Consider the following 18,097-nt stretch of genomic DNA (forward strand, 5'->3'; position numbering starts at 1 on the left):
TTTTTTTTCTTGGCGGGGACCAGGGGACAGGGCAGGGTCTGGGCTGGTCAGGAGCCCCAAGTCTTCTCCCTAGGTGCCTCGAGACCCTTCCCGCCCTGCTAGGCTCAGCGCGGCATCCATGAGGCGGGTGCGGCTGCTCACTACCCGGGAGAGGCGTTGGCAGTCTGGAGAAAAGGCCGGACCGTGGGAGCGCCTGTTCTGAAAGGCTGAGCCAGGACGGGTTCGGCGTGGGGGTCGGGGGGAGCCCCCGGCGGAGGAATGTGGCGCAGGAGCCCGGGATGCAGCTGACAGCGCCTACGGCCACTGTGCGTCGATGCGCAGGCGTCACCGGCCCCGCAGCGGCGCGCAGGTCACATAGCAACGGCGGGAGGGGGCGGGACAGGCAGGGTGGGGACCGTCCTCCGCCGAGCCCCCAGGCGGCCCCCCCTCTATTGCTCTTTCCAGCCCCCGCGGACGCTTAGCAACGGTCGCTAAGGCCGAAGACTGGCACCGCCCCCCGCGCGCGAACACGTCACTTCCGCCGGCGACCCCTTCCCGACCCTGCTCCCCCCCCCACAACCTTGTCGAAGGATCGGGGCGGCCCGGAGCGGTGCTTGCAGGTCCCTGCTCCCACGACGCGAGACAGCCGCGGGGCACGGGGTGGGCGGGCCTTGACAGGCACGGGCAGTTTTGCTGGACACGGGCACCCTCCTCCAGGCGGCCCCAAATCTGGGAGGACGGCCAGGTGGAGGCGTCCACAGCGCATCTAGGGGCTGATCTCCGCATGCCTGGGGGGAGAGGCACCCCCGGGTGCAGGGGGTACCAGGTCCTCCTCGGGCCTCCTGCAGGCGCCCTGATCCGGGCAGTGCTGCGGGGGTGCACGGGGGCCCAGCTGTCCCCGCCCCCCCCGCACGCTCTAGGCCGACCTGCTTCTTTCCACCAGGTGCACGCGGGAGCCTGGGGGCTGCCATGGCCCCCAGCCACCTGTCGGTGCGGGAGATGCGGGAGGACGAGAAGCCGCTGGTGCTGGAGATGTTAAAGGTGAGGCGGGGACCGGCCCCGCGGTGGGGCGCGCGCAGCCACCCCACCCCGCTTCCCTCCCAGGCTGCGCCTCTTGCGGACGCAGGGGAAGGAGCTTCCCAGAGGGAGGCCGGGTGAGGTGGTCCAGGCCCGGCACGCCCCCCTGCCCCCTCCGGCCGGGGTCGGGTGCTTCCCTGGTGGCCGCGGGGGCGCATTCCCCACATGCCGCGCGGTGACAGCCGCTGCGCCCGGCCCAGGGGGAGGGGGCCCTCCCCGCCCCTTTTCTCACCACGTGCGGGTGCCGCCCCCTCACTGTCCTGCCCGCAGGCCGGCGTGAAGGACACCGAGAACCGCGTGGCCCTGCACGCCCTGACGCGGCCGCCTGCGCTGCTGCTCCTGGCGGCGGCCAGCAGCGGCCTCCGCTTCGTCCTGGCCTCCTTCGCCCTGGCCCTCTTGCTGCCCGTCTTCCTGGCCGTGGCCGCCCTGAAGCTCGGCCTGCGGGCACGGTGGGGCTCGCTGCCCCCGCCCGGCGGCCTGGGGGGCCCCTGGGTGGCCGTACGGGGCTCGGGCGACGTGTGCGGGGTCCTGGCTCTGGCCCCGGGCACCCACGCCGGGGACGGCGCCCGCGTCACCCGCCTTTCGGTTTCCCGCTGGCACCGGCGCCGGGGCGTGGGCCGGAGGCTGTTGGCCTTCGCCGAGTGCCGCGCGCGCGCCTGGGCCGGGGGCATGGGGGAGCCCCGCGCGCGGCTGGTGGTCCCCGTGGCCGTGGCCGCGTGGGGCGTGGCGGGCATGCTGGAGGGCTGCGGCTATCAGGCGGATGGGGGCTGGGGCTGCATGGGCTACACGCTGGTGAGGGAGTTCAGCAAGGACCTGTGAGCCAGAGCCACTATCCTCCACTGCCCCAGGCCCAGGCCCCAGGGAACTGGTGGGGGGGTGGAGGTGAACTGAATTCCCTCTCCCCTACCCCCTCGCTACTGGCAGCTGGGGGGGTGGCCCAGATGGGGACAGTCCCTCATGTGGGATAGTTCTGGCATGAGCCTGGAGGGGGTGGGGGGGCCTCAAGGTAAGCTGTGGGCAGCTGGCTGCATCTGCTTCCTTTGTTAATAAAGCTTGAAGCCGCCAAGGCGCCGTCTTGGCCGGATGTCTCCCTGTCTGTGTGTCTGTGTGTCTGATCCACAGGCCTGGGGGGTGTGGGGCTGCATGGGGGAGAGGCACATGAGCTCACAGCAGCCCACTCGAGCCAGCCCTCTGACTCACATGCTCCCCATTACCAAATTCTTTCCGCCTCACAGCTGCCTGTGTGGGGAGCGTATGCGTGTGCATGCGCCTTCCCCATCTTGACCCCTGCCTCCCTGTTCTCCGGGCACCCACCCTGTTCTCCCCCTGGCTCAGGGGCTTCTCCCACTTCCAGGAGGGAGGGACACACGCAGCTTTTCCCTGCAGAACGCCCTTCCAGGGAGCCTCACATGCCGGACAGCGGGGCTAGGGGCCACTCAGGCCAGGTCCCCACCCAGAGCTGCCTCGAGGGTCCAGAAGGGAGCTGCCCCCACCCTGTGCTGGGTCGTGCTCCCTGGCCTGTACCCCTGTGCAGTGGTGAGTCCAGCCAGCTGCGTGTGGGTGATCACACTTGGCCTGCCCCCGCCCCCCAGGCCTCGGCCGGCCCCCTCACGCCCCCTCCTGTCCCCGGCTGCTGGGGCTCGGCTGGCTCCACTCTGCTCCTGGCAGGGCGGCCGGCCCTGCTGCTCCTCCCCAGCCCTGGCGCCTCCGGCGGGCCGCCTCCCCCTTCCTGTCGCTGCCCCCTTCCACCCTGTCCTCTGCCCCCCGTCCGACTGCAAACATGAGGGTCTTAGCCTGCCTCCTTGGTGAGTGGCCCTTGGCCCTGAGGGCCTCACTCAGCCCCAGCATCGTCACTTTGGGACTCAGACTTCCGGCTGCCCCGAGATGCCGGACATTCCTCCTCTCCTCTGAACCCCGGAGACCCAGGACCCAGCTCTGCACGCCCGGCCCTCCTGCTCGGGGGCCAGGGATCGCCCTCCTGCTCCCTACCCTGACCCCGCTGGCCTGGCCCCCCAGCTCCGGGGCCTCTGCGGGCTCGGGCTTCAGTCTGTCCAGCCCTGGACCCTGGGTTCCGCTGTCTGGGAGGGTGGATTCTTGGTCAAGGCAGGGGGTGGTGCATGCACATCTTGGGTGCTCAGATGGACCCTGCCCCTCACTTCCCATCCCCGTCCCACCCCTGCTTCCAGCAGCACTGATGGGGATCCAAGCTGTCGGTAAGTGGCCCCCGCATCATGTCCCACCTCACCCGCAACAGAGCTGCGCTGGCTGCGTCCCTTGGCAGTAGCCTGGGAAGGGGCACACCTCACCAGGAGCTGGGGCTCCCCACTCCTGGCCTGTGCCCCCTGCCCCCCCTCACACTTCCCCACCCCCACCCCAGAACGGCTGCGCCTGGCTGATGGCCCCCACAGCTGTGCAGGGCGGCTGGAGGTGAGACATGGTGGTCACTGGGGGACCGTGTGTGATGACGGCTGGGACCTGCGGGATGCGGCGGTGGTCTGCCGGGCGCTGGGGTGTGGTGGGGCGCTGGCGGCCCCAGGGGGCGCCTTTTTTGGGGAGGGCACGGGTCCCGTGTGGCTCAGTGAGCTGGACTGCCACGGCGGCGAGGCGGGGCTGGGCCTGTGCACGCACCGCGGCTGGAAGGCACACGTCTGCTCGCACGAGGAGGACGCCGGCGCCGTCTGTGCAGGTAAGGGGCTGGGGTGCGGGGGGGGGCCCTTCCCGCCACTGCAGAGGGTTCCCTGACACAGTTGGGTGTGGCCCCAGAACAGAAACCAAACTGAGTGCTAAGTCTCTCAACCCTGTGGGGCGGGCACCCCTAGATCCTGCACACCCTCTGGGTGGGGCCCCTGCCTGCCACTGCCCAGTGTGGCTTCTCCCCACACCCTCCTGTAGGTCAACGTGTGGCCGACATGGGGGACGGCGATCAGTCAGCCTCGTCCCTCAATGAGGATCCCCTGCTGCTGCTGTCTGGGGCTCTGAGTCCTGACTCGGAGGAGCCCCCCCAGAGGTCACAGCCCACTGGGATCCACGGTGAGCCCCCCGACCACGCTCATGAAGGGCCACAGACACCTCCCTCAGTCCCCTGCCCAGGACTCAGTGGCTCACTCTACCCCACCCACTCCCTCAGCTCCTCACCAGGCTGGGACCCCCCAGAACAGCACCCGGAAGAAAAGTCCACGTCCACCTAAGCCGGTCAAGTCCACTCGTGCCCCCGTGCTGAGTGCAGGGGCTCCCCGGCAGGGTGAGTCACAGGGCCGCAGGGCGGGGTGGGCGCCTCTCGCCAGGATAGCCCAGTCTGGAGCCCGTGCCCCGCCCAGATCTGGGTCTGACCCACAGGGATGTCAGGCACCTGGCTTCAGTTTCCCCTGTGGGCGAGGGGGTCACAAGTGCCCATTCTGACAGCCCCTCACCGTCCTCCTGGTGTGACCCCCAGAGCGGCTGCGCTTGGTGTCAGGCCCACACGACTGCGCTGGGCGGCTGGAGGTGAAACATGCTGGACGCTGGGGGACTGTGTGTGACGATGGCTGGGACCTGCGGGATGCAGCAGTGGCCTGCCGGGAGCTGGGCTGTGGCGAGGCGCTGGCCGCCCCTGGAGAAGCCAGGTTTGGGACCGGCGCGGGACCAGTGTGGATGGACGATGTGGGGTGCAGAGGCAGTGAGCTGGCCCTGCGGGACTGTCCCCGGAGGCCCTGGGGCCGCAGCAACTGTGACCACAGCGAGGACGCAGGGCTGGTGTGCAGCGGTATGTGCTGGCCTGGCTTCCTGCCCACTCTGCGCGGACAAAGGGGGCCCGATTGGGGGAGGACCCTGGCCTCATGTGGCAGCACCATCCACCCCACTGGACCCTGGGCAGGCTCCAAGGACTGGGGCACATGTCACAGCAGACAGGCACCTCTGCATGGCATCCCTGCATCCCACTGTGGGGAAGCAGGCAGGTGCCCCTTACTGGCCCTGGGGGACCCCAGTGTCTGGGGAGGAGGCCTGGCCCCTGCCAGTCTGAGTTGCACCCCACTATGTCTTCTTGGCAAGGGGAACCCCATGCATGGGGCTGCACCCCAACCTAGAGGCCTCAGGGGCATCACAGCAAGCTTGTGGCTGGTCTGGGTGTCCAGTGGGGGACCTAAGTCTGCTCTGGCCCCTAGTGGGATGGGGGATCAATCTGCAGATTGGGGGGCCAGTCCTGAGCTGGCCACTGCAGTGACTTCGCACTCTCCCCACATAGGGCCCGCTCCACGGCTGCGCCTGGCTGATGGCCCCCATGGCTGTGCCGGGCGGCTGGAGGTGTGGCATGCAGGGGTCTGGGGGACCGTATGTGATGACGGCTGGGACCTGCGTGACGCAACGGTGGCCTGCCGGGCGCTGGGCTGTGGTGGGGCGCTGGCTGCCCCGGGGGGCGCCTTCTTCGGGGAGGGCCCGGGGCCCATCCTCCTGGACAACGTGCGCTGCCGAGGCAACGAGACGGCCTTGAGCTTCTGCCCTGCCCGGCCCTGGGGCCAGCATGACTGTCACCACCGAGAGGACGCGGGAGCCGTGTGTGATGGTGAGGGGTGTGGGCGGGGGCCGGGCCCTGCCCTGGGCCCGCTGGTCCCCTCTTCTCTGTGTGAGTCCTGCTCACTGCCCAGGGCTGCCCCTTTTGGACGTGCCGCTCCCAGCCCCCGCCAGCAGCAGCAATGGCTCCACACCCAGAGGGGCAACACGGCCTGAGTCCTCCGTGCTCCCTGCCGTGAGCCGAGCCCCCAGCACAAGGACTGCAGACATGTCACACCCTCCAGCCTCCCCCACTGCTTCCCAGGAATCCACACCCAAAGCTGGTGAGCCCCTTCTGCTCCCCCCACAGTTCTGCTTGCTCCTGTCCCCCCCCCCACAGTCTCCTGGGGGAGCCCTGCCCCGTGGAGGTGGGGGCAGAGCACAACCCTCCTGCTTAGAGGGGCTGTGCTTGGTGTCTTGAAACATACAGTCCTTCTAGATTGTTCCTTCTCTATGATGTCCTAAAGGCCACGTCAACCTTGGCTGTGGTTATTTTCCGAATTCGGGTGAGGGTTGGGCCACACCCAGCAGTGCTCAGGGGCGCTGTGGGTTGCCAGCTCCAGCAAGCGTCGGCCATGTGCCAGGCAAGTGCATTGACCTCGTACTCAGCTTCTCCCAATTGTGGCTGTGACCCTCGATAATACGAAACAACATGTGTGCTGGGAGGAGGAGGGGGGGCTGACTCCCCACTTCTGCCGGGTACCCGCCCTGGGGGTGAGGGCAGAGGATGGGAACTGCAGTTGGGCCCCTTTAGGGAAGATGTGGGGCTTTGGTTCTGGCAGGGCCTGAGTTTTAGGACCCCTGGGAGAGGGTCCACGATGCCAAAACTTTAGAAACATGCATCAGAAAGCAAGGTTGGCCGGTGGGGGCGGGCAAGGCAGGGCATAGAGGGGCTTTCTCTCTTCCTGGGGGGTCTCTGCCCCTTTCAGTGAGTGTAGGACAATAATCAGGTGGTGAGACCGCTGTGCCTCTGGGCAGCGCGGGACTCTGCTGGCCCCCGCTGGCTCCCTGTCTGCCTGGCTGAGTCTCCCTGTGCCCCCCCCGTGGGCCCCGCCCACTTGGCCGGTGGGACCGTCTGGTCCGGGCTCAGTAGCGGAATGGAAACTCCAGAACTCACGGAGGTGGCTTGTCCCGAGCCCACATTCTTTCATGTTTACATCGTGGCGCAGAGACCGCAGCAGCTGGCGGATTGGGGGTGCGGCGCCCCCGCCCCCAGTACCAAGGCACCAAGCACCTGCGCGGGGTGGGGGTACTGCACCCCCTCCTCTCAGAGCACTCTGTGGGACTCATTCCTAGGCGTTCGCCCGCGCCACCCACCTGCTGTGCGCATTTGTGCACCCGGATCTTTGGGACCCCATTTTCATTACTTCGGGGCCCTTCGCTGCGAAGGAACTTTCCGGACCACGTGGCGGGAAAGGCGGAGGGGCATCCTCCCTCCTTGGGGGTTCCCGCCCCCTTCCCTAAGCGCCTGCAGAGTGCTCTGGAAGGAGGGGGTGGAGCACTCCCGCCCACACAGCGTCTCCACCCCCCTACCCCCCCCCCCCCCGCCGCTCGCCCCTACTGCAGCTCCCGCGGTGACCCCGCCCCCCTCCTGACCCCGCCCCCCTCCTCCTGACAGGGCCTCTGAGCAGAGGGAGGGAAGGGGGCAGGGGCGCCGGAGGAGCCCCAAGCTAATGTTCCCGGCTCTAAGTCCTCGATTCTGTTCCCTGCGCAGGGTCCCCCCGGCTGCGCCTGGTGGCAGGGCCCAGCAGGTGCTCTGGGCGGCTCGAGGTGTGGCACAGCGGGCGCTGGGGGACCGTGTGTGACGACGCCTGGGACCTGCGGGACGCGGCCGTGGCCTGCCGGGAGCTGGGCTGTGGGGCAGCGGGGCCTCAGGATCCTGCCATGGGCCGCTTCGGGTGGGGCTCTGGCCCCATCTGGCTGGACGACGTGGGCTGTGTGGGGACCGAAGCGTCACTCTCTGACTGCCCCGCCGCCCCCTGGGGGAAGCACAACTGTGCTCACAACGAGGATGTGGAAGTGACTTGTACTGGTAAGGACCTCCGGAGGGCTCCCTGGAGGAGCGGGTGGGGCTGATATCCACACTCCCACTGCTCAGTCCCCGCAGGTTTCTGCACATGATACTGCATACCACTTCTGGGGAACTGCAGGTCAGTGCAGCCTGTGCCTGTTTTATAGATGCCAAGGCACAGAGAAGTTAAGTAACTTCCCCAAGGCCACACAGCAACTAAAGGGCAGGTAGCTTGGGTTCTTTCTCCACGTTCCTCTTCCCAAAGGCAAGGACAGGGCCTGGAGTGATAGCACAGTTGGTAGGGCATTTGTCTTGCACGCAGCTGACCTGGGTTCCATTCCCAGCATCCCATATGGTCCCCCGAGCAGTGCCAGGAGTGATTCCTGAGTGCAGAGCCAGGAGTCAGCCCTGAGCATTGCCGGGTGTGATGCCCCCCCAAATACCCAAAGGCAAGGGCATCTCACTTCCAGAGGGGGATTTTGTCCCCCCTGCAATGGAAGGAAGTGAGGAAAAACAGAGGCACAAAATGTGACAGTTCTGCTGAAAAGGCCCGGAGTGTCAGAGGCTGAGCCTCTGGCCTGGCCTTAGGGGAGGGACGCACGTGAAGGTCAAGCTCAGGCTCCATGACTTTCCAGAGGGCTCAGAAAACCAGGATCTGGGTCCTGCTTAGGTGTGGTTTGTGGCAGTGAAGGGACAGCCCCGTGGGGGGACTGACCGGGTCCTGGCACCCCACCAGCTGTGTCCTGCAACTGTCACAGTTTGTGACTAGCACTCACTGGGGTGGGCCCAAGGAGGGATACTTCGGTGTTCTGTTTTGTTTTGTTTGATTTTTTTGGGTCACACCTTGTGATGCTCCTGGTTCTGCACTCAGGACTCACTTCTGGATGTCCTAACGGGCCCATTTGGGATGCTGGAGATTGAACCCAGATCGGCCCACCCTGCTGTGCTATCACTCTGGTCCCCAGGAGGCACATGACACCTTGATCAGACCAGATATTGCAGGGTACAGAGGCTGGGCCGCACTAGACACAGGAAACTGACGGCCTCTCTAGGGCACCTCCGCTGGGTCCAGGCAGGCCCCACCCGCCCCTCTGGGCCTTTTGTGGGCATCCACAGAAGTGTCTGGGGTGGCCCTCTGGGGTGTCACCCTGGCTGGAGCAGGGGGTAAGGGAGGACTGTGCAGGGGGGATGCCCTGACTATAAGTGCCTACTCCGCTCCCCTGCTCCCCTGACCTGCCCTCTCATCACCCAGGGACCCCTGGCCTTGACGACCTCTCAGACCCCTTAAGCTGGAGCTGGAACCCAGACGCCTGGCTCCCAGTGGAGTTGGTGACCAAGCACCCCGTCAGGCTGACCACCAGTGTCACCATGGAGAAACCCACTAGCTCCATCCTAGGGAAGATGCCCAAGAGCACCAGGAAGTGGGCAAGGAAAGGTGCCAAGTGGCCAACGACGAAAGGCCCCCAGGGCCACCCGGAACTGACCTCCCAGGCTATTTCCCCCACCACCGAGGCTCTCCCCAGGCTGCCTTCACACACCTCTGCAGCACAGACTCCCTGGGACCTCACCACTCAAGACCCCCAAGACATGACCTCGGGGGGCACCACTCAGCACAGCCCCCTGACCTCCGTGGGGGCATCTCCACCCTCCTCCAAAGACCCCTCCCCCACTGGAAACCCGGTGGAAGACTCAGGTGTGTGCAGGGCTTCCAGAGGGCTGACGGGTGGGGGCCTCCTGGTAGCCCCCTGACCTCACACCTCCCGGCAGGGCTGTTCAGGATCCGCCTCGCTGACGGACCCAACCGCTGTGCTGGGCGGCTGGAGGTGAGGCGGGCGGGCCGCTGGGGGACCGTGTGTGATGACGGCTGGGACCTGCGGGATGCGACTGTGGTCTGCCGGGAGCTGGGCTGTGGCCGAGTGCGGCCACGAGTGGGCAAGACCCACTATGGCCCTGGCACGGGCCCCATCTGGCTGGACGACGTGGGCTGCAGGGGCGCTGAGGACTCACTGAGCCACTGCATGGCGCGCCCCTGGGGCCAGCACAACTGTGACCACGAGGAGGATGTGGGGCTCACCTGCACAGGTACTGCCCAGGGATCAGGGAGGGGTGCCCCGTGGGGCAGGGCGTGCTGGGTGGAGAGGAGCTGGCACAGGGGGGTCCTGCCTGGGGACGGTGTGGGCGGGACCCAGCACTGGTAGGGACTCTCAGGCCAGAGATGGTGCAGCCCTGTCCTGCTGTCTTCAAGGCCACGCAGACGCTGACGACTATCCTCCCTGGACCTGGGATCCCACCTCGGGGGAGGACCTGGCCAAGGGGATCCCCAATATAGGACTGCCCAGCAACACCCCCCCTGCAACAAGGCACCTTCCAGGTACAGGTGAGCGGCACACAGGGAAGCTTTCAGAACTCCAGAAAGTTCCTGCTAAGTGGTATCTGCTGCTTAGGGATCTGCATCTCTGTCTCCTTTCTTGGGCTTGGGAGACCCTGCAAACAGCCCCTCTGTGTCCACCTCTCCCTTTCCCCAGAGCCCAAGAGCCCCACTTGTGGGATCAGACCAGTGCAGCAGACCTGAGCCCACACCCTTCCGCAAGTCCCACCAGCCCACCCTGGCCTGCAGGGATCTGGGAACTCCACCTGCCCCCTGGGCTGGATTGTGTCTGACTCACATGGGGCTCTCGGGCTCGGGGCAGGAGACCGGCCCCAGCCCCCGCTCACCCCCTCTGCCTGTGGCCTCCATCTCCTTCCCTCTGCAGCCATGCTTGGCTCTGACGTGCCTCAATCCCTGTGACACCATCGCAGAGGCTCTCAGTCTCTGTTGTCCCCTCAGTTCCCCATGCACATGTATGCTGCCTGCGTGCATGGGGGTGTCCATGTGTGTGTATATCGGCTGTTTGTGCATGTCTGTTTTTCTACATGTATATATCCATGTGTCTGTGCACCTGTGGGTCTGTGTATGTCTGTGTATCTAAGTACACCTGTCAGCTGTTTCTACATGCACATATGTGTATCTGTGCTGGCACACATATATGTATGTGGATCCATGTGTCTTTGTGTGTGCATGTTTGTGTGTTTCTGTGTGCAGATATGTGTGTACACCTCTATATCTGTGTATATGTGCATTTATGTTTGTGAGTTCGTGAGCATCTGTATGTGTATACATGTATGTGTGCATCTGTGTGCATGTCTGTGGGTGTGTGTTGTCTGTAGGCACATGTTGGTATCTGTGCTGTGTAGATGTCTGTGTGTGCATGTACAGGTGTCTGTGTATGAGTCTGCATCCGCATCCCCATCCCAGCACGGGGCCATTCCAGCCAGGTTCCCAGGCTCAATGGGTCCCACCTGCCTTTTGTTTCCAGCCCCCATGGACACGTGTCCTCCCCTGTGCCCTTTTCTGGAGCTGTCCCCATCCTCCATGGGGTCACCCCTGGCTCCTCTCCTCCCTTCCCCCTCTGTGCACCAGTTCACTCCTCTCTCCTCTGCTCCTCCTCTGCTCAGGGCCGCCTCCTCTGGAGTCACCAGTCTAGCCTGCCCCTCCCCTCTTGTGTCCCAAGCTGTGTCCCGCAGTCGCTCATTGCATTTCTCTATGGCCGCTGTTCCAGATGGCTCCATGCGTTCCACTTCCTGGCCTCCTGGCCTTTTCCCGCCTTTTCCCGAACTCAGTGCGCATGCGTGGGCTGGAAAGGGCCGGGGAGGGCCGGCGACTTTCGTGATGTCATGGGCACGCTGAGCCTCCTGATTGGCCACCTGGGTGAGCGCACTCTGGGGGGAGTAGGAACCGCAATGTGGGGTGCGGGGATTCGAGTTGTGATTGCACCGTGGGAGGCTGGGTTGGGTGACTGAGAGGTGGGGACGCCGGGGTTCGTGGGGGTGGTATCCTTAGCAGGGCACAGGGGAGGAAACACAAACCTCAGGACTTCAGGAGCAGGACAGAGACCTGCAGGGGCGCGCGCAACAGGCTGCAAGGACGAGAAATGGGGGCGACCCTGCTCCTGACCCTGCTAGCAAGGGACCTTGAAAACAGACTGCACTCTGACCTCCGTTTCTCCTCTGGAAACAAAAATCGGGGGGCAGGAATATAGCTCCTCAGTCAAGTGTGTACCTCTGGGTGGGGCCCTGGGTTCAATGTCTAGCATCAGAAAAAAAAGAAAGAAAATAAAATTAAAACCAACTAACAAAAATAAATGAAGAAATAAAAAATAACACCCAGGGCCGGAGCGATAATACAGCGGGTTAGGTTATACCAGATAACCCGGATAATACGCCTAGCCTGGATCTGCCTTGCATGTGGCAGACTCAGGTTCTTTCCCTGCACCTGAGCACCCTTAGGAGTAATTCCTGAGCCCAGAGCCAGGAATAACCTCTGGTCATCACTGGGTGTAGCCCCCAAATAACAGAAAAATAAGTACAAGGACCCAAAGCTCCAGAGTTGCTGGGCAGAGTCCAGCAGAATCCCATGCTCTGTGCCGGGCGAGGCAATGCCAGGTCAGTGTTTCCCAGGGAATGAGCATTGGCAAAGCTGAACCCCCAACCCTAGGTCCGCAGTAGAGATCCCAGTCAGCTAATCTTACTTCCTCTCCTGCAGGTGATGCTCCTGGGTCCACACTGGGCCTCTGGTGAGGAGAGTTTGTAAGGAAACCTTTGGTCCTGACCCCTGAGCAAATTTCCATGGAGTCCTGGATTTCCCACAGGCTGTTGGAGTATTTTCCAGGAAGGACCAGTAGAGACAGTCCCCAAGGAAGGAGTATGGTTTAGTTAGTTATTTTGTTTTGATTTGGGGGCCACAGCAGTGCTCAGGGATGAGTCCTGGCTCTGCACTCAAGATCACTCCTGGCAGGGTTTGGGGGAGCCATTTGGGGTGCTGGGGATGGCACCTGGGTGGCTGTGTGCCAGGCAAGAGCTTCAGTTAACCCCTGATGGGATGGGAAACCTGGGGCTGAAGGAGGTGGCACATGGACAGCATGTGTGCCACTTTGCCACTGAAAGCTGGTGTTGGGGGAGAGGCAGGGAGGAGGTTCTGAAGGGGTCCAGGCTGCAGTGCCAGGCTTAAGGGAGAGTCTGGAAGATAATCAGGGACTATTGCTGGAGGACACCCTCGAGGCTGGGTGCATCTGGCCTCTGCACCACTCTCCGCTGTGAGCTTCTGAGCAGAGCAGCAGGGCACCATCTCAACCGAAACCAAAGGAGGGAGCAGCAGGAAAGAGCACAGGCCCAGGGAGCACAGGCAGGCCATGAGATCTGCAGGGCAGGGGGGTAATCTTCAAACTGGATCTTCAAGGGCAGGTGGACCAGCCCCAAACTCAGCCTATTATTGCTCCTTTGCAACTTTCCTGGGAAAGTTCTCACTGGCTTGGGTCTGGCTTTGGGGCATATGGACCCGGGGCCAGTGCCATCCAGTAGGTCAGCAGGGGATGGAGTGAGGACTTGTGGTGACTGCAGGGCTGGCCACAGAGCTCACGAGAGTGACCATGACAAACACACTCCATATCTCGGGACAAGGCCTTCAGCCTGGTGCTGTGAGCAGAGTGGGATGTGGGCCGTGCGTTCCGGGAGTGAAGGCGCATGCAGGGTAGATGAGATGCTGGAGGCTGGGCCCCGTGTGCTGGTGTCCTGCCAACTGGTGTGCAGGAAGGCTGGAAGGGAGGCGGACTGTGAAAGATGCAAGAGGCGCCCGGCATCCACGCTGCTCTCGCAAGTTTGCCAGCGTGGAACACAGTGATTCTTCCCCTCCCCCAGCACACAGAGGGGTCTGCAGAACCCCACACTGAGCACATGTGCTGAGGGTCCTTGGCTGGTGCCCTGGGGAATTGTTATGGGGAGGGGATGCAAAGGGGTAGAGCAAGAAGCACAAAATAGGGTCAGGGACATGGAGCAGTGGGGAGGGATCTCACTTTGCCACAGCCAACCTGGGTTCCATCCCCAGCACCCCAAGTGGTTTCCCAAGCCCTACCAGGGGTGATCCCTGAGTGAGCACCGCTGGATGTGGCCCCAAAACAGAGGAAGCAGGGACAGGACTTGCCTCTTGGGATGGAGTGTGTGACTATCCATCATAGGCTGGTTTGGCCCCCATTTCTGTTTGGGAAGCTGAGAGCCCCCCCCACCCCACATCCGCCTCCCAAGGTGCTGCACTCAGGAAAACTGGAGTGAAGTTCCAGGTAGAGATCAGGGAGATGGTCCCCACAGATTGTCCCCATGGATGTTGGGGTAATGGCCCAGGTGGAGGTTGGGGTGATGGTTCCCATGAATATTTGGGTGATGAAAGAGCAAATGCTCAGAATCAAGGGGAAGAGGGTTTAGATCTTCCTGTCCCTGCAGATGGTGAGGAAGACTCTGAGCCTTCCTGGATGTGGGACACGCCTTCAAGAGGGACGTTGGCTCAGGGAACCCCAACAGCAAGCCCGTCACAAGCTACTGCTGCTGTCAGCACCACTAGCAGCCCTGATCGCCATGCTCCAGCTTCAAGGGCCCATGGGGACCAAGGTGAGATGGGGGGCTCAGGTGAGCTGGGGTCAAGGTGACATGGAGACCAGGGTGACATAGGGAGAACCAAGAGACCTGGGTGACACAGGGAAGACCAGGTGACATCGGAGACCCAGGTGACACAGGGGACCAGGTAAGCCAACTCATGTAACATGGGGAGACCCATGTGAGATGACCCAGGTGACACAGGGCTGACCCAGATGAGACAGGCAGCAGGATCGAGGTCATTAGTACATGGGTGGGTGGAGAGGTGACCTTGCAAAGTCCTCACTTTGTATCACCCCTACGCCCCCACAGAAATCCACCCTAAACAAGGAGTTAAAATCTGTCTGGAACTCCCTGGTGGGGGCCACTGTGGCACTGTGAGGAATGAGAGGAAGCAGAGAGGGTCCCCACACCATGCACCCCTGAGAGCTGGGCTGCACTGCCCTCCCACAGGACCACCTTGTCCTGGGCAGCCGGGAGGTCAGACCACCTGTCTTCCCTCCAGTCACTGGCCACAGGCCACACGAGGCAGGAAGGTCTGAGCTGCTGGGCAGGAGTTGGGGTGGTCGGGATGGGGGCATGGTCCGGAGCGCAGCAGGGAGCCTGGGCACAGTTGGTCCCTGGGAGCTCAGCTACAAGTGCTGACCGGTCCATCCTCTGCCCCGAGGGCACCACCAGGGGCTGGGAGGTTTCATTAGACATGACAACCATGAAGGGCCAGAGCACAGTACAGCTGGCCTTGCATGTGGCTGACCCAGGTTCCATCTCTGGCACTCTGTAGAGTCCCTGAGCCCTGCCAGGAGTGACTCCTGAACACAGCAAGGAGTGAGCACTGCAGGCTGCAGCCCCAGAACCAAGCAGCAGTGAGGCACCTTGTGGAGGTGGCTCTGCTGGGCCCTTTACTTACATGGTCTTGTGGCTGGAGCAATAGCACAGCGGGTAGGGCATTTGCCTTGCACGCGGCCGGCCCGGGTTCAATTCCCAGCATCCCATATGGTCCCCTGAGCACCGCCAGGGGTAATTCTGAGTGCAGAGCCAGGAGTAACCCCTGAGCATTGCCGGGTGTGACCCAAAAAGAAAAAAAAAACCCAGATAACTTACATGGTCTTCAGCCACCCCCCCGAACAGGTAGGGGCACTAACTGCATGAAAGACTCCTCAGAAGCGAGTCAGATTTCAGGTCCCCCAGAGGACGGTGAGGAAGGCCCGGTTTGATCACCACCAGCAGTGATCCCTGAGCGCAGCTTAGTGCGGCCCCTCCAAACCCAAAACGGAACCAAACAAGAGTCAGGTTTCTGGAAAGGCGAGCACTGAGTTCCTCTGAGGGGCTGGGCAGGGGTGCCCCACAGCCTGGACACTGGGGTCTCTGTGTCACCTATAAAAAGGGGATGACATTTGTGTCGACATTCAGAAAGTATGTGAAGCTTCCATGCAGTTCCCAAAGTTCAGGGGACCCCCAAACATCCCACAATCAAGATAAATCTTATTTTAGGGGGGTTGCTCCCAACTCTAGACTCAGGGGACCCTCTATGGGGCTCTCTGAGGAGCCAACTCTGTGCTCAGGACATTGAGGCCCTCCTGGTCTGTACCACAGTACTTCTGTTTGTGTTTTGGCTTATAGGCCGCACTGGCAGGGCTCGGGGAACCCCTAGCCCCCATGCTACTGTCTGGCTCCAGACACAGCCGATACTTTTTTCTTTCATGTTTTGGGCCATACCAGGGGTACACAGGGTTTTCTCCTGGTTCTGGGTTCAGGGATCACTCCTGAGGGGGTTTTTGCACTAATTTTGTTTAAAAATATGATGTAGATGCCTGCCTTGCATGAGACTGACTGACATGGATTCAATCCTCGGCACCCCATGGTTCCCCAAACATCACCAGGAGGAATTTCTGAGTGTAGAGCAGGACTAACCCCTGAGCATCGCTGGGTGTGACCTCCCTTCAAAAAAAAAAAAAACAAAAAACCCAAAAGTATGATGTAATGGCCAAAGAGATTGCTTGCCGCGTTGGAGCACAATCTTTGCACACTAGGGCCCAAGCTGAATTCCCACATCCCTGCACCCCCCCAGAAGCAACCCTGAACACCAGTGGGTGTGACCACCAAACAAAAAATAATGTACTAAATGATTTATGTAAATTGCAAGATTACCTTCCAAACCGCCGCGGACCCCATGCAGCCGCTAGCCCCGGCGCCCACTTTGCACCCCCTTCCTCTTCGTCCTTTGTATCCCTTCTGCACCCCCTCTCGCTCCACAACCCCGCTCCATCGCTGCCTCGTCCATGTCTCCGACCTTTTCCATCGCCCCCGCCGGTGCGAGTCCAGGCGACCCCCAGCCCTCCGCGTCCAGACACCTGCGCGCCGCGGACGCCAGGGGGCGCCTGGACACGCGGCGGCGACGGGAGGGCGGGCGACGGGCGGGGCGAAGTCTGCCGGCTCCGTGACGTCACGGGAAGGCCTGCTCACTATTGGCTGCCGTGCGCCGGAGGCGGGGCCGGCTGACGCCTGTCTTCTCTCGCAGGTGCCTCGGGCAGCGGCCAGCGGAAGCCCGAGCGTCGCACGCCGCGGCCCGCCGCGCACGGAGCCGCGACCCCCACCGCCTCTCCAGCCCCCGCCACCGGGCCTGCACCCCCCGAGCCCTCGTCGACCCCCCGCACACCGCCGCGGCGCAGTGCCAAGGCAACGTCTAGCAGAGGGCTGACCCTGCCGGCTGTGTCCAGGGAACTGGCCTCTGACCCCTCTATGCCCATGACTGTGCCCGGCCGCACCCCTACGTCAGCACTGAGCCCAGAACCGAGGGCCACTCAGCACCCCACCATGCTTCCAGAATCTTCCAGATCCTCAGACTCTCCCACCACCCTTCAGCCCACCACCACTCCTCCCCCTGTCACGGTCCTTAATCCTGCTACAACCCCTCAGCCCCCCACCAGCACCCCAGAGGCCCCCACTGTGACCCCTCACCCGCCCACTGAAGCTCCATACCCCTCCACCACCTCTCACATCCCCCCCACGACCCCTCACCCTCCCACCACGACCCCTCAGTCCCCCACCATGACCCCTCACCCCACCACTGCTCCTCACTTTGCTGTGAACCCTGACGCCATAGCAACACCGGGGCTCACTCCCCAGTCCCCCGTCACTGCCTCAGGAACAGAACTGCCCACTCCAGCACCTACTGTCCAGGCCAGCGGGCTTCCAGCCCTAACCTCTGTGCAGCCCCTGCGCCCTTCCACACCCACGCCTTGGAGCCCCGAGTCCCCCCCTGCCTCTGCTTCAGCCCCGGCAGTGGACACTGCTCTCACGGGGGCGCCCAGAAACCCCAGCCTTACCCCGCAGCCAACCTGGACCCCACACTCAGCCTCTGGCTCTCAGGAGACGCCTGACCATGGCTCCCTCACAGCCCCCCCTAGCCAGCCTCCTCCCAGCCGCCCCCTCCAGCCCCCGCCTGAGCAGAACACTGCCCCCACAGGCCCATGTGTGGCCCCGGAACCGCCTCTGCGCGTGATGGCTTGTGAGCCAGCAGCCCTGGTGGAGCTGGTGGCAGCCGTGAGGGAGGTGGGGGCCCAGCTCCAGAGGCTGACGGGGGTCCTGGAGCGGGATCAGCAGGAGCGCCAGGCCCTCAGCGGTGGCCTCAGCCAGCTGTTGGAGGCTGCCCAGGGGCTGGGGCAGCTGGGAGAGGCCATGCGGGAGCTGGCCAGGGGCGCCTGGCATGCCCGCACAGCTTCACCACCCACGGCCATCCTGGAGGAGGAGGAGGAGAGGCCTCTGAGGGGGGATGTGTGAGGGGGCTCAGCCTCCCTCTGCTGCCTCTGCCCAAGCAAGCCAGGTCACCAAATAAAGACGTGGACAATGGGTCCATGAGCAAGTGGGACCACAGGACTCTTCTGGATCGGTGGCTGTCACTGCTCCCTGAGGTGCAGTGTGGCTGGGGAGATATGGGTGGTCAGGACTGAGATGACTGTCAATGGCGGGGAGAAGGGGATGGGAATGGGGACAATGCAGATGGCGCTGATGCTGGGGGTGATGGTGATGATGGTGATAGGA

At 63.3% G+C, this 18,097-nt stretch overlaps 2 protein-coding genes across 8 annotated transcripts; both read left to right on the forward strand.

The window, feature by feature from the left end:
* Positions 1 to 255: 255 nt before the first annotated feature.
* On the forward strand, positions 256 to 2,144 carry NAT14 (N-acetyltransferase 14 (putative)). Of its 2 annotated transcripts, none has more exons than XM_055145097.1 (3): positions 256 to 639; positions 923 to 1,020; positions 1,327 to 2,144. In XM_055145097.1, exons 2-3 carry the CDS (start codon positions 949 to 951, stop codon positions 1,873 to 1,875), a joined length of 621 nt encoding a protein of 206 aa, XP_055001072.1. In that variant the 5' UTR covers positions 256 to 639; positions 923 to 948; the 3' UTR covers positions 1,876 to 2,144. The 2 variants fall into 2 exon arrangements, with proteins under 2 accessions (XP_055001072.1, XP_004616994.1); XM_004616937.2 differs by having other exon boundaries at positions 267 to 599.
* A 151-nt stretch (positions 2,145 to 2,295) lies between these two features.
* On the forward strand, positions 2,296 to 17,924 carry SSC5D (scavenger receptor cysteine rich family member with 5 domains). 6 transcript variants are annotated; one of them, XM_055145091.1, is made up of 14 exons: positions 2,296 to 2,592; positions 3,243 to 3,269; positions 3,434 to 3,742; positions 3,949 to 4,086; positions 4,184 to 4,297; positions 4,490 to 4,798; positions 5,279 to 5,596; positions 5,679 to 5,867; positions 7,298 to 7,615; positions 8,847 to 9,287; positions 9,362 to 9,676; positions 9,840 to 9,971; positions 13,907 to 14,071; positions 16,575 to 17,924. In XM_055145091.1, the coding sequence occupies exons 1-14, from the start codon at positions 2,466 to 2,468 to the stop codon at positions 17,834 to 17,836; spliced, it is 4,164 nt and encodes a 1,387-aa protein (XP_055001066.1). In that variant the 5' UTR covers positions 2,296 to 2,465; the 3' UTR covers positions 17,837 to 17,924. The 6 variants fall into 6 exon arrangements, with proteins under 6 accessions (XP_055001066.1, XP_055001067.1, XP_055001068.1 ...); XM_055145092.1 differs by having other exon boundaries at positions 3,246 to 3,269; XM_055145093.1 differs by adding an exon at positions 12,283 to 12,335 and having other exon boundaries at positions 2,454 to 3,269; positions 9,840 to 9,965; positions 16,575 to 16,886.
* Positions 17,925 to 18,097: the final 173 nt, after the last annotated feature.

The sequence above is a fragment of the Sorex araneus genome, chromosome 8, assembly GCF_027595985.1.
Source record: "Sorex araneus isolate mSorAra2 chromosome 8, mSorAra2.pri, whole genome shotgun sequence".
Classification (NCBI taxonomy): Eukaryota; Metazoa; Chordata; class Mammalia; order Eulipotyphla; family Soricidae; genus Sorex; species Sorex araneus.

Bases quoted from the DNA above. Each gene is read 5' to 3' on its own strand.
- NAT14 (XM_055145097.1), top strand. From the start codon at position 949: ATGGCCCCCAGCCACCTGTCGGTGCGGGAGATGCGGGAGGACGAGAAG. The intron at 1,021-1,326 runs GTGAGGCGGGGA...TCCTGCCCGCAG, and splicing joins TGGTGCTGGAGATGTTAAAG to GCCGGCGTGAAGGACACCGA.
- SSC5D (XM_055145088.1), top strand. From the start codon at position 2,837: ATGAGGGTCTTAGCCTGCCTCCTTGGTGAGTGGCCCTTGGCCCTGAGG. The intron at 3,270-3,433 runs GTAAGTGGCCCC...CCCCCACCCCAG, and splicing joins GATGGGGATCCAAGCTGTCG to AACGGCTGCGCCTGGCTGAT. The intron at 7,616-8,846 runs GTAAGGACCTCC...CTCATCACCCAG, and splicing joins TGTGGAAGTGACTTGTACTG to GGACCCCTGGCCTTGACGAC.